General features: G+C 54.3%; 1 protein-coding gene across 2 annotated transcripts in view; it reads right to left on the bottom strand.

Annotated features, from left to right (window-relative positions):
• The window catches only part of MINK1 (misshapen like kinase 1), a 62,017-nt gene that overhangs the window by 13,960 nt on the left and 34,976 nt on the right, over window positions 1-13,081 (bottom strand). The window contains exons 13-20 of one of the 2 annotated variants that reach the window (XM_066593842.1): window positions 12,903-13,010; window positions 12,199-12,285; window positions 7,790-7,981; window positions 7,507-7,638; window positions 3,263-3,511; window positions 1,328-1,413; window positions 1,018-1,127; window positions 599-687 (exon numbers count right to left, since the gene is read on the bottom strand). In XM_066593842.1, the coding sequence (XP_066449939.1) occupies window positions 599-687; window positions 1,018-1,127; window positions 1,328-1,413; window positions 3,263-3,511; window positions 7,507-7,638; window positions 7,790-7,981; window positions 12,199-12,285; window positions 12,903-13,010 (1,053 nt within the window). The remainder of the gene's footprint in view (window positions 1-598; window positions 688-1,017; window positions 1,128-1,327; window positions 1,414-3,262; window positions 3,512-7,506; window positions 7,639-7,789; window positions 7,982-12,198; window positions 12,286-12,902; window positions 13,011-13,081) is intronic. The other variant, XM_066593843.1, reaches the window with a different exon arrangement.

Raw genomic sequence — 13,081 nt, forward strand, 5'->3', positions numbered from 1 at the left:
CACTACAACGTGACACACACAATGTACAGCTGCACATTCAATCGTGACACACATACTGGGTAATATACAGCCGCACACTACACCGTGACACACACATACTGGGTAATGTACAGCCACACACCAAACCGTCACACATAAACTGGGAAATGTACAGCCCCACACTATACCGTGACGCACACATGCACTGGGTAATGTGCAGCCGCAAACTACACCGTGACACACACATACACTGTGTAATGTACATCCGCACACTACATCGTGACACACACATACTGGGTAATGTACAGCCGCACACTACAACGTGATACACACATACTGGGTAATGTACAGCCGCACACTATACTGTGACACATACAATGACTGCATACACAGAGTCATACAAACAGTAGGTAACGTCACCCTGAAGCACAGCATAAGGCCACTAACCTCTCCAATCGCTCTTTTATAACTCTGACAGCAGTAGAGAAAAGAAAGAGATTATTGCAAGACGTCTTGACCCCAAAAGTGTAACTGTATACCCGAACACAAACACTCCTCCTTTATACAGGGAAGGTGTAACCTTATACCCAGAGCCCCCATCTTGTGGGGTCATACTCACAGCAGGACGTCCCGGCCGGGAGCGATGCTCCTCTCCTGGGGTTTTGATGCCAGGGGGACTGATTGAAGACTCCTCCAGTTTATGAGGGGCTGCAGGAGACATTACACACATTAAGAAACCGAGACGGACAGACCCCGCTGCTTAATCCTTGGTTGGACCCCCTGCTGAGTCCGGTGATCTACATTGGCAGGGGATGGGGAGCAGCCGATTCTACCACTTCCTATATGGTTTTTCAGGAGATCTAAGACTTTTAATATGGCCCTTAATTGATCCCCCAAATAAGACCCTTACTGCCCAGAGAAGAGAGCGGCTGATACTAAACCTGCTCCAATCAGCTGCCCGGAGATCAGGTCCAGCACCTTATGATGGATGTGACCCCCCCTGCCTACAGGTGGGTGGATGGGGCGTCAGGTCATTACCTATACGGTTCCTCTCCAGTGACCCGGCCTGGGGTAGGTTCGGGTGAGGAGACTGCAGCAGGGAATCCCCTCTTTCCCAGCCACTCTCCGCACGGCGCAGGTCAGGATTGCTGCAAGACAAGAGTGGAGATCGTTAGACACCGTGCATGATATCAGGCGACACGGACAGACTGATTGATGGCAGCGGTCACCTCTACAGGATGACGAGTGGAAGAGAAGATGAACAACTTTGCAGTATAGAGGAAAATCCTTCCGTCGAAAACTTGAACCCCCCCAAAATAGCTAAACGTGGCGGGGTAGGGCGACTCACCTGGCTCTCACCGCCTGGACTGGTCGGCCTCCTCCAGATCCGCTCGTGTTCAGAGCAGTCGCTATGGACGTTGTCCTCTGGGGAACCTAGAACAACAATCGGTAGAGTGAGCTGCAGGCACATCCAGGGCTGAATTCACAATTCTGCTGCCTTAGTGCTGCAGGTGCATTGTGGGAGATGTAGTGTTCACACCAAGATTCTGGGAGATCCAAGAGCAAAGTTGGGGCAACAGAATTGTGAACACAGAATTTTTTCTTGCTGCTCTACAAAGTTATAAAGCCTTATTTCTCTAGTCACTCCCAGAGCTGCATTCACAATTCTGTTACTTTCTGAAGGACTCTCAGGCTGCAGAAGCTTGTATCTCTCTGCAGACGTAGTGACGGCACAGCGCATGGCGTGGATTCCAGGTCCAGTAGGCAACACTACATCTTCCGCGATGCAAGGAGTTTAAATGGAGGCAGAGGTCCGTTGTGAATGCAGCTCTGCAGGTGAATGGAGTAGAAGTTGTGAGGTCACTCAGAATCAGGTATATTGACCTGCAACTCTGATCCCATATGTGTTTAACAGAGAGGATTGTGGGAAAAGAAATCCAGCGACAGATACAGGTAAAGCCCAGCGCAGAGTTGAGACGCAGCGAGAAGTTAGACGTGTCCCGATGCCAGGCGGTCCGGAGGCCAGGAGAGCAGAGTAGTGTTAGTGACAGCAGCCATTAGTGTCTGAGGTGTAGACGGACGGCCTCCGTGGCCAGAGAGTAGTAAGTGCTGAATCTGGGAAAGCTGGATGTCCGCTGTTACGGCTCCCATAGGGATTTATTTAGGCAGAGGTTACACCCGCTCTTCCGGTAGATGCAGCAGAGGAAGTCATTCAGGGGTCTGGGAAAGCTGTATGAGCCGAGTGTCAGGGAGTAAGACCACTGTTACAGCTCCCATTGGGGATGTAGTCCAGCTTTCCAACATTCCTTACCCCTGATACTTTTGGGCATCCAATCGGAGTTTGAGGGTCACCAAAGGCCACCTTGCAACGAGGTACTGTTTGGTTGTTAATGGCATCTGAGGGCCCTTTAAAGCCCCCCTCCAGGGCTGCCATGTCTTTCTGCCTATTAGGACAGGCCTATGGACCATCCTAATAAAATACTGGTAGAGATAGCTTATACTGCAGTACTGAAGCATTGCAGTATATCGTATAAGCAATCAAAAGGGTTGCAAAAGAAAACGTAAAAATACGTGTAAAATTAAGATTTTTATTCCAAAAAATAGATTACTTGTAAAAGTTAAAAAAAAAAAAAAAAGCCAGTACAAAAAGTGCTCATCCTAAACTGCGGGGGTTAACAGGCAGACCCTCATGGCAGTGCTGACCGCCTTACAAAACACCTGGCTGCCATGACAGCGAGTGGCCACCCATAACCTCATGGTTACCGTGTGTATGGCTCCTGAGCCCACGGCATACAGCGGCACCAGATGTGCACTGTACATGTATGGGCCAGTTAATAAGGCAAACTTGCCCTTCAGAGGTCCGGTGACACCCTACCATAGCTGTAATGGCAGTTGTTACCCAGCTTTTCCAGGCTGCAGAATGGCAAATCCGCCTCATCCTACAGAGATACAGCAGAGGTGCAGCATCACTACATACCATAATAGCAACCATATTGCCACTCAGCTTTTCCAGACCCTGAATGCCAGAGAGAAAGAGGCAGGGGTGTTATCACCCCTTGAGAACCTAGGAAGGCCCTTCTGCATTCTGTCATGTTGGTCGTCACCCAGCTTTCCCAGAGAGAAGTATTAGCAGATTTAGGAAGAAGGTGGAAAGTACAGGACAGCGGAAAGCGGAGTTATACCGGCGGTCAAGAAGAAAGGGTTAAAGTGGAGCGAGAAGGACAGGGTGCCACTGTCGCTGACTGCTGCCGGTGGCTGGAGGACATCTTCACACCCCCTTTACCTTTGGAGGAGGGGTCTCTGGCTCCATTTTCACCCAGGGGCCCCTGTCTGGTCGGGTGGAAGGTATAAGGGCCACCTCTGGGGAGGGGTCAGAGCTCTGACGGGCTAGCTGGTTCCGGGAGGCAGGAGGCATCATGGCAATGGCGGGCTGGCGGCTGATCATGGGTGCCGACGGCGGGTCCTGTAGGGAATTGGGCCTGGGGTTTGGTTTCAGGGCCACACGGGCCTGTGGTGCGACAGTGCGGAGCGGCTGAGAGATGGATAAGACATGAATGAACAGCGAGGCTACAACCAATCCTGTGTAATCTATCGCTCCCTGATATCAGCCACAAGTGCAGAAAGACTCCTTGGTGACTGCTACTCCAGTGCAGAGACCATTATGGCCTGCTCCGCTTATAGCAGGGTTACCGGCCCTTTAAGGACGCACTCTGAAAACCTCCTTTTAACTGCTTACATATTTCATGGCGGTGGGAATTGTAAAGCGCGGCTCGCTGCCGATTACAGGCGGAGGTTCTTCTCATTATTGCACGGGTCAGCTACAATGAGGCAATTACACAGTCGCCGAGCGTGGAGAATTACCATTAGAGAGAGCGGACAGCAACCTTGTAAATCTGACAGTTACATCATGCTCTCCAGTCACCTCCAAAGCTGCGGCTACGTCGGTAACATTCGGTTATACATAATGTGGCTGCATTGTAGAAGCTCCATCACACTTCTGATGTGACACCGCATCTCTCACGACGCAATACAGCAGATTAACCCCTTCAGGACCAGAGTTGGCATTAAGTTTCGTTTTTTCCTCCTCGCCTTGCAAGTTGTATAATGTGCAGAAACACTCATACTAACATTTTTAATGAAAAAAAGGTAACTGCGCCATTTTAATTGGGGTGTGGGAGGATTAGAGGATCTAGAGCGAGTGCGGTGCAGTAGATATTGCACATGCCCTTTGCCCTGGGGGTCGGTGTCATTACAGCGATGACGCTTTATGTCATTTAATGCTTCTCTATTTTTAAAAAGTAGATACAATTTTAACCAAAAAAAACTGGATTTTTGTTACTTACCGTAAAATCCATTCCTCGTCCTGTTCATTGAGGTGGTGGTGGGGGGGCGAGGAGGGGGATCGCTGCTGCCAGTAGAAGGCGACAAAAAGCCCCCAAAATGTTAGCCCCTCCCACCAGCCTCACCCCTCCTGAGCTGAATGAGTCGGAGAGAGTAAATTAGCACATGAACTAACAGCAGCAGGTCAGGTGGGGGATCCCTTCTGGTGACCGCTGCCGGGGCTAGAGATGATAACCGGGCCGCCGCCGCCGCGTCCACCGCTGAACGGAATGAGAAAGGGATTTTATGTTTAAAAAAATCCTGCTTTCTCCTCCGTGTTATTGGGGAACGTTCCAGAGCAGCTCCTCGGGGGCGGGGAAATAAAACGGTGAGTGTGGTTGCCAATTACCCCGTGGGGGCACATCGACAGGGTCTCCAGAGGATACAACAAAGTGATGCACCTTGTAGGGCTTGGAGAGTGGCGCTACTGATGCCAACCATCTTGTTGACTCATAAGATGACCATTCTGTTGCGCCCAGATGCCGGCCGCTGTAAGGCCTGAAGCAGGTCGGCTAGTACAGTAGGAGGCCGGTATATAGCCGACCTCTGAAGAAGTGAAGTACAAAGAGGCTATAACACCTCAAAGTACAGAATCTTCTGCGCTGTTACAAAACAGTCCAAGGCTAGGCTTACATCTACGCTAACAACGCCCTGCAGCCTCCTAGAAGCTAGCCGCGCTCCGACGGGTCATGCTGGCCGGCTGGCGGTAGAGCGCTGTGCTTTATTGGCGTATTCCATCTTCTATAACACAGAGGGTCCTCAGAGAGGCTGATAATCCATGAACATGCAGCCAGAAAGAAGAAACTAGAAGGGATTTGTTCTTGCGTGCCGACAATGTTGTATAAAGGTTGGCTGTTAACCCCGTGTGAGACGTGTGAAGATATGAAGGGATCTACCAGCAATGATGAGATTATGCAGCGTAAGTTACTCCTCCAAAAGAGGGAAATTGGCCCTTTGGCTCACCAAAACCGCCATCAATGACCGCTAGGAATCACGTAGCGTTGCCGTCACCCCGGGAGGGAGAAATGTGCGACTTCAGTGACCGTAGAAATCCTTTAGGCCACATTTATACTTGTGCTTGGAGCAACCTGCCAGACAGGGGACGGAGAGCTGAAGAGGAACCCCGTTATGGCTCATGGGTCCTGTGCGGCTTCATGTGGAATCAATCAGCTTGACTAGAAGACTGTGCTCTCCCATTATGGAGCAGGAAATAGGAATCCCCTGACGAGAGGCAGACATCTACTAGAAATGGCTTTAGAGAAGTACCTGTGTGGGCTCTAGCAGATGATAGCAGTAGAGTATGGCGGTTGTATACGACAGGTCAGACACTCCCGGACAGTGGGACTGTATAGCCAGGATCTGCTATAGGGGGTAGTCACGCCCATTCTTCTGTAAGAGAGGGCAACGGGCTCTGTGCCACTCACCAGATCTATGTAATTACAGCAGACCCAGCGGTCCGCAGGACACGTAATCCTCCAATGGTAGGCTGTACTCCCACTGAGTGCGCTACGGCCCTTGTATTACACCATATACCAGCCCGGTCACCCAGACAGAGATCATTGTTGCTTGGTGGCTAAGGGCGTCTGGATTTCTTCTTCTTCCTCCCCGTGTGGGTCTATCTTGTTCTATGAGACCAGTAGGACACCTGGTGTAGACCGCTTTGCACGGGCTTGGAACCTTGGCGAGGCGTTACAGCAGGAGGAGTACGTGTACCCCAATCCAACCCTAGAGGCTGAGCGGTGGGCAACATGTAACACAACACCAGGAGGGACTGCTGACAAAACATTGCAGGGAAGTCCTTAAAGAGGACTGAGCAGCAGCAGTAGCAGTACGCAGTAAGGGCAGCTCACACGAATGCAACGCCATTGCGTAATATGACGAAGCAATGTTCGTGTGAGCTGCCCTTACTTTGTAGTCCCTTGGTGGGGAGGTTGCTGTATACTGTACTCCTCAGAGGGAGAACAGAAGTAAAATTCCACCCTGTATTGTCCAGTCCAAGGAAAAAAACATAGAATTCAAAATAAAAGTGAAAGTGCAGACACCAAGCTGGCGGGTCCACCCCCTCCTGCAGACGCCAAGCTGGCGGGTCCACCCCCTCCTGCAGACGCCAAGCTGGCGGGTCCACCCCCTCCTGCAGACGCCAAGCTGGCGGGTCCACCCCCTCCTGCAGACACCAAGCTGGCGGGTCCACCCCCTCCTGCAGACACCAAGCTGGCGGGTCCACCCCCTCCTGCAGACGCCAAGCTGGCGGGTCCACCCCCTCCTGCAGACGCCAAGCTGGCGGGTCCACCCCCTCCTGCAGACACCAAGCTGGCGGGTCCACCCCCTCCTGCAGACACCAAGCTGGCGGGTCCACCCCCTCCTGCAGACACCAAGCTGGCGGGTCCACCCCCTCCTGCAGACACCAAGCTGGTGGGTCCACCCCCTCCTGCAGACACCAAGCTGGTGGGTCCACCCCCTCCTGCAGACACCAAGCTGGTGGGTCCACCCCCTCCTGCAGACACCAAGCTGGTGGGTCCACCCCCTCCTGCAGACACCAAGCTGGTGGGTCCACGCCCTCCTGCAGACACCAAGCTGGTGGGTCCACGCCCTCCTGCAGACACCAAGCATTTTCTTTTTTTTAAAGAGAAGGGCAATGTGAACATGAACTTGAGATTTTATTGCTTGGACTATATACTGCAATACATCAGTGTTGCAGTATATAGCAATTTCTAATGTTGCCTTCAGTTGTTTCCAGCTGCTATGCAGTGACAGGAGAACAGAACGGAACATGGGAGTTCCCACTCTCAAAATCAGCAGGAGTCTCAATAGCGAGACCCCCACCGATCATCAAGTTATTGCCTTCCCTTTGCGTATCGTAAGGTCAGGGAATAACTTGAAATTCAGGTACAACTCTTTTAGAGGAATTGTCCATTTTGCATGCCACAGGAGCCGCACCTGCAATTACAAGCACCGGCCACTACACAGGGGTCAGAGCAGCAACTTTGCTTCATACCCCTGTGTCTAGCAGTGCTGACCGTGAACCCCAGACGATCAGCTACTGATACACTGATGATAGGTCATCAATAGTATTTCCCTGGACATCTCCTTTAATCAACAGAAAGAAAACGGTTTTTTTTTCCCCCAAGTTAATGTTGGCGCGCTTACCTTATGCTCCTGGAGGTCCAGTGGCCTTTGTGATGGAGGGGTTTGATTGGGGGTCCCGGATGACTCTACTGAGTTGAGTTTTGTGATGGACAGTGGAGAGTTCTGCTTGTTCAGCCTTGACCGTTCCTCCACCTGTAGAAAACATAAAAATCCCATACGTCGTCAAAATTAATCCGGCTTTACCAAAAGCAGACAGAGGTTGAGCAGCGGCTGTGTTTGACTCAAAAACTGAGCAACCAAGATCAAATATTGGGAGGGAGGATTACAGAAGGCACCACCGTACCTCTCTGGCCCAGGCGGGCTTCTCGCTGGGGTTCATGACGGCCCGGTTGTAGTGGTAGAGCGGTTTCTTCTCCTGCTGTTGCTGCTGCTGCTGTTGCTGCTGCAGAGACTTGAGATAAGCGTGCTCCTGCTGGAGTTGCCGCTGCAGGCGCTCCGACTGGCGCTGTTCCTCCAGCTGTTTCCGCTTGTACTCCTGCCCAGATAAAACTGGCTAAGCGCATGAGCCACACAAAGAACGCGACCAACGGCGAATGCGCCAACACACACACGTTGCACACTACTGGGTATAGTGGAGTATTATTCTACACTGCTAGGGGGCAGGCCGCCGGGTGTAATAATACTCAGTATCTATACACCGGATACAAAACACGGACAGAGGAGGAGATCGCCACCTACAGGAATAAACAGGGGAAGAGACGAGAGGGCGGCAGTGTGGAGATCACAGGAAAGGACAGCTGCAGCCTAATATCTGCCTTCTCTAGGAGAGCGACTGAGAGAAGCGCTGCTTGTGCCAACAAACCTCTGCTGACCGGGAGAGCAGAGAAGCCAGCAGGGTGTAATACAGGGAGGGGTGTCACTGTGCGGTAGATAAAGTTCAGGTATAATATGGCGGACCTTTCCGGAAAGGAGGATATGGTGTAGTAGTCACCATACGGGAGGGAATTTCATGGTGTACAAGAGTTGCTATAGAGGAAGGGGAGCACGGTGGAGAGCAGGGGGTCTGTATGAACAGGTGGGGAGGTCACGGTGGAGAGCAGGGGTCTGTATGAACAGGTGGGGAGGTCACGGTGGAGAGCAGGGGGTCTGTATGAACAGGTGGGGAGGTCACGGTGGAGAGCAGGGGGGTCTGTATGAACAGGTGGGGAGGTCACGGTGGAGAGCAGGGGGTCTGTATGAACAGGTGGGGAGGTCACGGTGGAGAGCAGGGGGTCTGTATGAACAGGTGGGGAGGTCACGGTGGAGAGCAGGGGGTCTGTATGAACAGGTGGGGAGGTCACGATGGAGAGCAGGGGGGTCTGTATGAACAGGTGGGGAGGTCACGGTGGAGAGCAGGGGGGTCTGTATGAACAGGTGGGGAGGTCACGGTGGAGAGCAGGGGGGTCTGTATGAACAGGTGGGGAGGTCACGATGGAGAGCAGGGGGGTCTGTATGAACAGGTGGGGAGGTCACGGTGGAGAGCAGGGGGTCTGTATGAACAGGTGGGGAGGTCACGGTGGAGAGCAGGGGGTCTGTATGAACAGGTGGGGAGGTCACGGTGGAGAGCAGGGGGGTCTGTATGAACAGGTGGGGAGATCACGGTAGAACGCAGGGGGTCTGTATGAACAGGTGGGGAGGTCACGGTGGAGTGCAGGGGGTCTGTATGAACAGGTGGGGAGGTCATGGTAGAGCGCAGGGGGGTCTGTATGAACAGGTGGGGAGGTCACGGTGGAGTGCAGGGGGTCTATATGAACAGGTGGGGAGGTCACGGTGGAGTGCAGGGGGTCTGTATGAACAGGTGGGGAGGTCACGGTGGAGCGCAGGGGGATCTGTATGAACAGGTGGGGAGGTCACGGTGGAGCGCAGGGGGGTCTGTGAACAGGTGGGGAGGTCACGGTGGAGCGCAGGGGGGTCTGTGAACAGGTGGGGAGGTCACGGTGGAGCGCAGGGGGGTCTGTGAACAGGTGGGGAGGTCACGGTGGAGCGCAGGGGGGTCTGTATGAACAGGTGGGGAGGTCACGGTGGAGTGCAGGGGGGTCTGTATGAACAGGTGGGGAGGTCACGGTGGAGCGCAGGGGGGTCTGTATGAACAGGTGGGGAGGTCAGGGTGGAACGCAGGGGGTCTGTATGAACAGGTGTGGAGGTCACGGTGGAGAGCAGGGTGGTTTGTATGAACAGGTGGGGAGGTCACGGTGGAGCACAGGGGGGTCTGTATGAACAGGTGTGGAGGTCACGGTGAAGAGCAGGGGGGTCTGTATGAACAGGTGGGGAGGTCACGGTGGAGCACAGGGGGGTCTGTATGAACAGGTGGGGAGGTCACGGTGGAGTGCAGGGGGGTCTGTATGAACAGGTGGGGAGGTCACGGTGGAGAGCAGGGGGTCTGTATGAACAGGTGGGGAGGTCACGGTGGAGAGCAGGGGGGTCTGTATGAACAGGTGGGGAGATCACGGTAGAACGCAGGGGGTCTGTATGAACAGGTGGGGAGGTCACGGTGGAGTGCAGGGGGTCTGTATGAACAGGTGGGGAGGTCATGGTGGAGCGCAGGGGGGTCTGTGAACAGGTGGGGAGGTCACGGTGGAGCGCAGGGGGGTCTGTGAACAGGTGGGGAGGTCACGGTGGAGCGCAGGGGGGTCTGTGAACAGGTGGGGAGGTCACGGTGGAGCGCAGGGGGGTCTGTATGAACAGGTGGGGAGGTCACGGTGGAGTGCAGGGGGGTCTGTATGAACAGGTGGGGAGGTCACGGTGGAGCGCAGGGGGGTCTGTATGAACAGGTGGGGAGGTCAGGGTGGAACGCAGGGGGTCTGTATGAACAGGTGTGGAGGTCACGGTGGAGAGCAGGGTGGTTTGTATGAACAGGTGGGGAGGTCACGGTGGAGCACAGGGGGGTCTGTATGAACAGGTGTGGAGGTCACGGTGAAGAGCAGGGGGGTCTGTATGAACAGGTGGGGAGGTCACGGTGGAGCACAGGGGGGTCTGTATGAACAGGTGGGGAGGTCACGGTGGAGTGCAGGGGGGTCTGTATGAACAGGTGGGGAGGTCACGGTGGAGAGCAGGGGGTCTGTATGAACAGGTGGGGAGGTCACGGTGGAGAGCAGGGGGGTCTGTATGAACAGGTGGGGAGATCACGGTAGAACGCAGGGGGTCTGTATGAACAGGTGGGGAGGTCACGGTGGAGTGCAGGGGGTCTGTATGAACAGGTGGGGAGGTCATGGTGGAGCGCAGGGGGGTCTGTATGAACAGGTGGGGAGGTCACGGTGGAGCACAGGGGGGTCTGTATGAACAGGTGGGGAGGTCACCGTGGAGCGCAGGGGGTCTGTATGACCAGGTGGGGAGGTCATGGTGGAGCGCAGGGGGGTCTGTATGAACAGGTGGGGAGGTCACGGTGGATTGCAGGGGGTCTGTATGAACAGGTAGGGCGGTCACGGTGGAGAGCAGGGGGGTCTGTATGAACAGGTGGGGAGGTCACGGTGGAGAGCAGGGGGTCTGTATGAACAGGTGGGGAGGTCACGGTGGAGAGCAGGGGGGTCTGTATGAACAGGTGGGGAGGTCACGGTGGAGAGCAGGGGGTCTGTATGAACAGGTGGGGAGGTCACGGTGGAGAGCAGGGGGTCTGTATGAACAGGTGGGGAGGTCACGGTGGAGAGCAGGGGGGTCTGTATGAACAGGTGGGGAGGTCATGGTGGAGCGCAGGGGGGTCTGTATGAACAGGTGGGGAGGTCACGGTGGAGCGCAGGGGGGTCTGAACAGGTGGGGAGGTCACGGTAGAGCGCAGGGGGGTCTGTGAACAGGTGGGGAGGTCACGGTGGAGCGCAGGGGGGTCTGTATGAACAGGTCGGGAGGTCACGGTGGAGTGCAGGGGGGTCTGTATGAACAGGTGGGGAGGTCACGGTGGAGCGCAGGGGGGTCTGTATGAACAGGTGGGGAGGTCACGGTGGAGCGCAGGGGGGTCTGTATGAACAGGTGGTGAGGTCACGGTGGAGCGCAGGGGGGGTCTGCATGAACAGGTGGGGAGGTCACGGTGGAGCGCAGGGGGGTCTGTATGAACAGGTGGGGAGGTCAGGGTGGAACGCAGGGGGTCTGTATGAACAGGTGTGGAGGTCACGGTGGAGAGCAGGGTGGTTTGTATGAACAGGTGGGGAGGTCACGGTCGAGAGCAGGGGGGTCTGTATGAACAGGTGTGGAGGTCACGGTGAAGAGCAGGGGGGTCTGTATGAACAGGTCGGGAGTTCATGGTGGAGTGCAGGGGGTCTGTATGAACAGGTGGGGAGGTCACGGTGGAGTGCAGGGGGTCTGTATGAACAGGTGGGGAGGTTACGGTGGAGTGCAGGGGGTCTGTATGAACAGGTGGGGAGGTTACGGTGGAGTGCAGGGGGTCTGTATGAACAGGTGGGGAGGTCACGGTGGAGCACAGGGGGTCTGTATGAACAGGTGTGGAGTTTATGGTGGAGTGCAGGGGGTCTGTATGAACAGGTGGGGAGGTTACGGTGGAGCGTAGGGGGTCTGTATGAACAGGTGGGGAGGTCACGGTGGAGCGCAGGGGGTCTATATGCAGAAAGGAGTGCCACAGTGTAGTACAGACAGGGGTATTAGCGTGTACATTTACCCCAGAGTCTCATTGTGGTATAATGTGCATTAGAGGAGTTCGGGAAATAATTAATGACAAGGCGAGGAGAGGCCGCACTAGAAAAGCGAAGAGGAGGAGCACCGATTTACCAGTAATAGGGCCTGTTCCTGCAGAAGCTGCTGCTGGAGGATTTCTAACTGTCTCTGTTCTTCCTCTAACTTCTGTCTGATATATTCCTAGAGAAGGAGAGATGCAGAGAGAGCCAAGAGACAGCTGGGAGAGATCCAGAGAGAACACAGGAAGGAGGGAGCCAGATTACACACAAACTTCCCCGCAACACGGACATGGCGACCACAGGGTTACAGACATGGGGGACGAGAAGATGCGGTCCTCCCTAAACATGGTACTCAGCGACAGTACAGAACTGTGTGACAGGGTGCAGGTTGACAGGTGACCAGCCCTCCCCCTGCATACATGAGGCATGTGTGACCCTTAATCCAGAAACATGCATGTGCCTACCCTGACCCATACAAGTATATCACCCTGCAACACTTCCCCATCATACCCCATGCTGCAGTGGTTTCCTGTGTGACACAGATCATTCAGCAGCGATGCACTGCATCATATTTGCCCCATGCTGCAGCGATTCCTGGTGTTATAAATATACTCCATGCTGAAAATACGGTGTATGATGCATGTACCCCATGCTGCAGCAATATCCTGTGTCATAAACATAACCCATGCTGCAGCGATAACCTGCCCATACATGTACCACTTTCCATAGCAATACCCTGTGATACACGTGTGTCGTAGTGCAGAGTCCACCTTGTCATTGTGGCACTGAGAGACTAACCTGCTCCCTCTCAGCCATCCTCCTCTCCTCCTCCCGCCGTATGTCGTCCCGTCTCCGCTGCTGTTCCTTTTCATGAAGTTTCCTCTGCTCTCGCTCACGGCGTTGTTGCTGCAATAATAAAGATGGAGATACAGAAACTAACAACAGACTGGGGCAAACAGTACGTAACACAACAAAGG

The sequence above is a fragment of the Eleutherodactylus coqui genome, chromosome 2 (genome assembly GCF_035609145.1).
Source record: "Eleutherodactylus coqui strain aEleCoq1 chromosome 2, aEleCoq1.hap1, whole genome shotgun sequence".
NCBI lineage: Eukaryota > Metazoa > Chordata > Amphibia > Anura > Eleutherodactylidae > Eleutherodactylus > Eleutherodactylus coqui.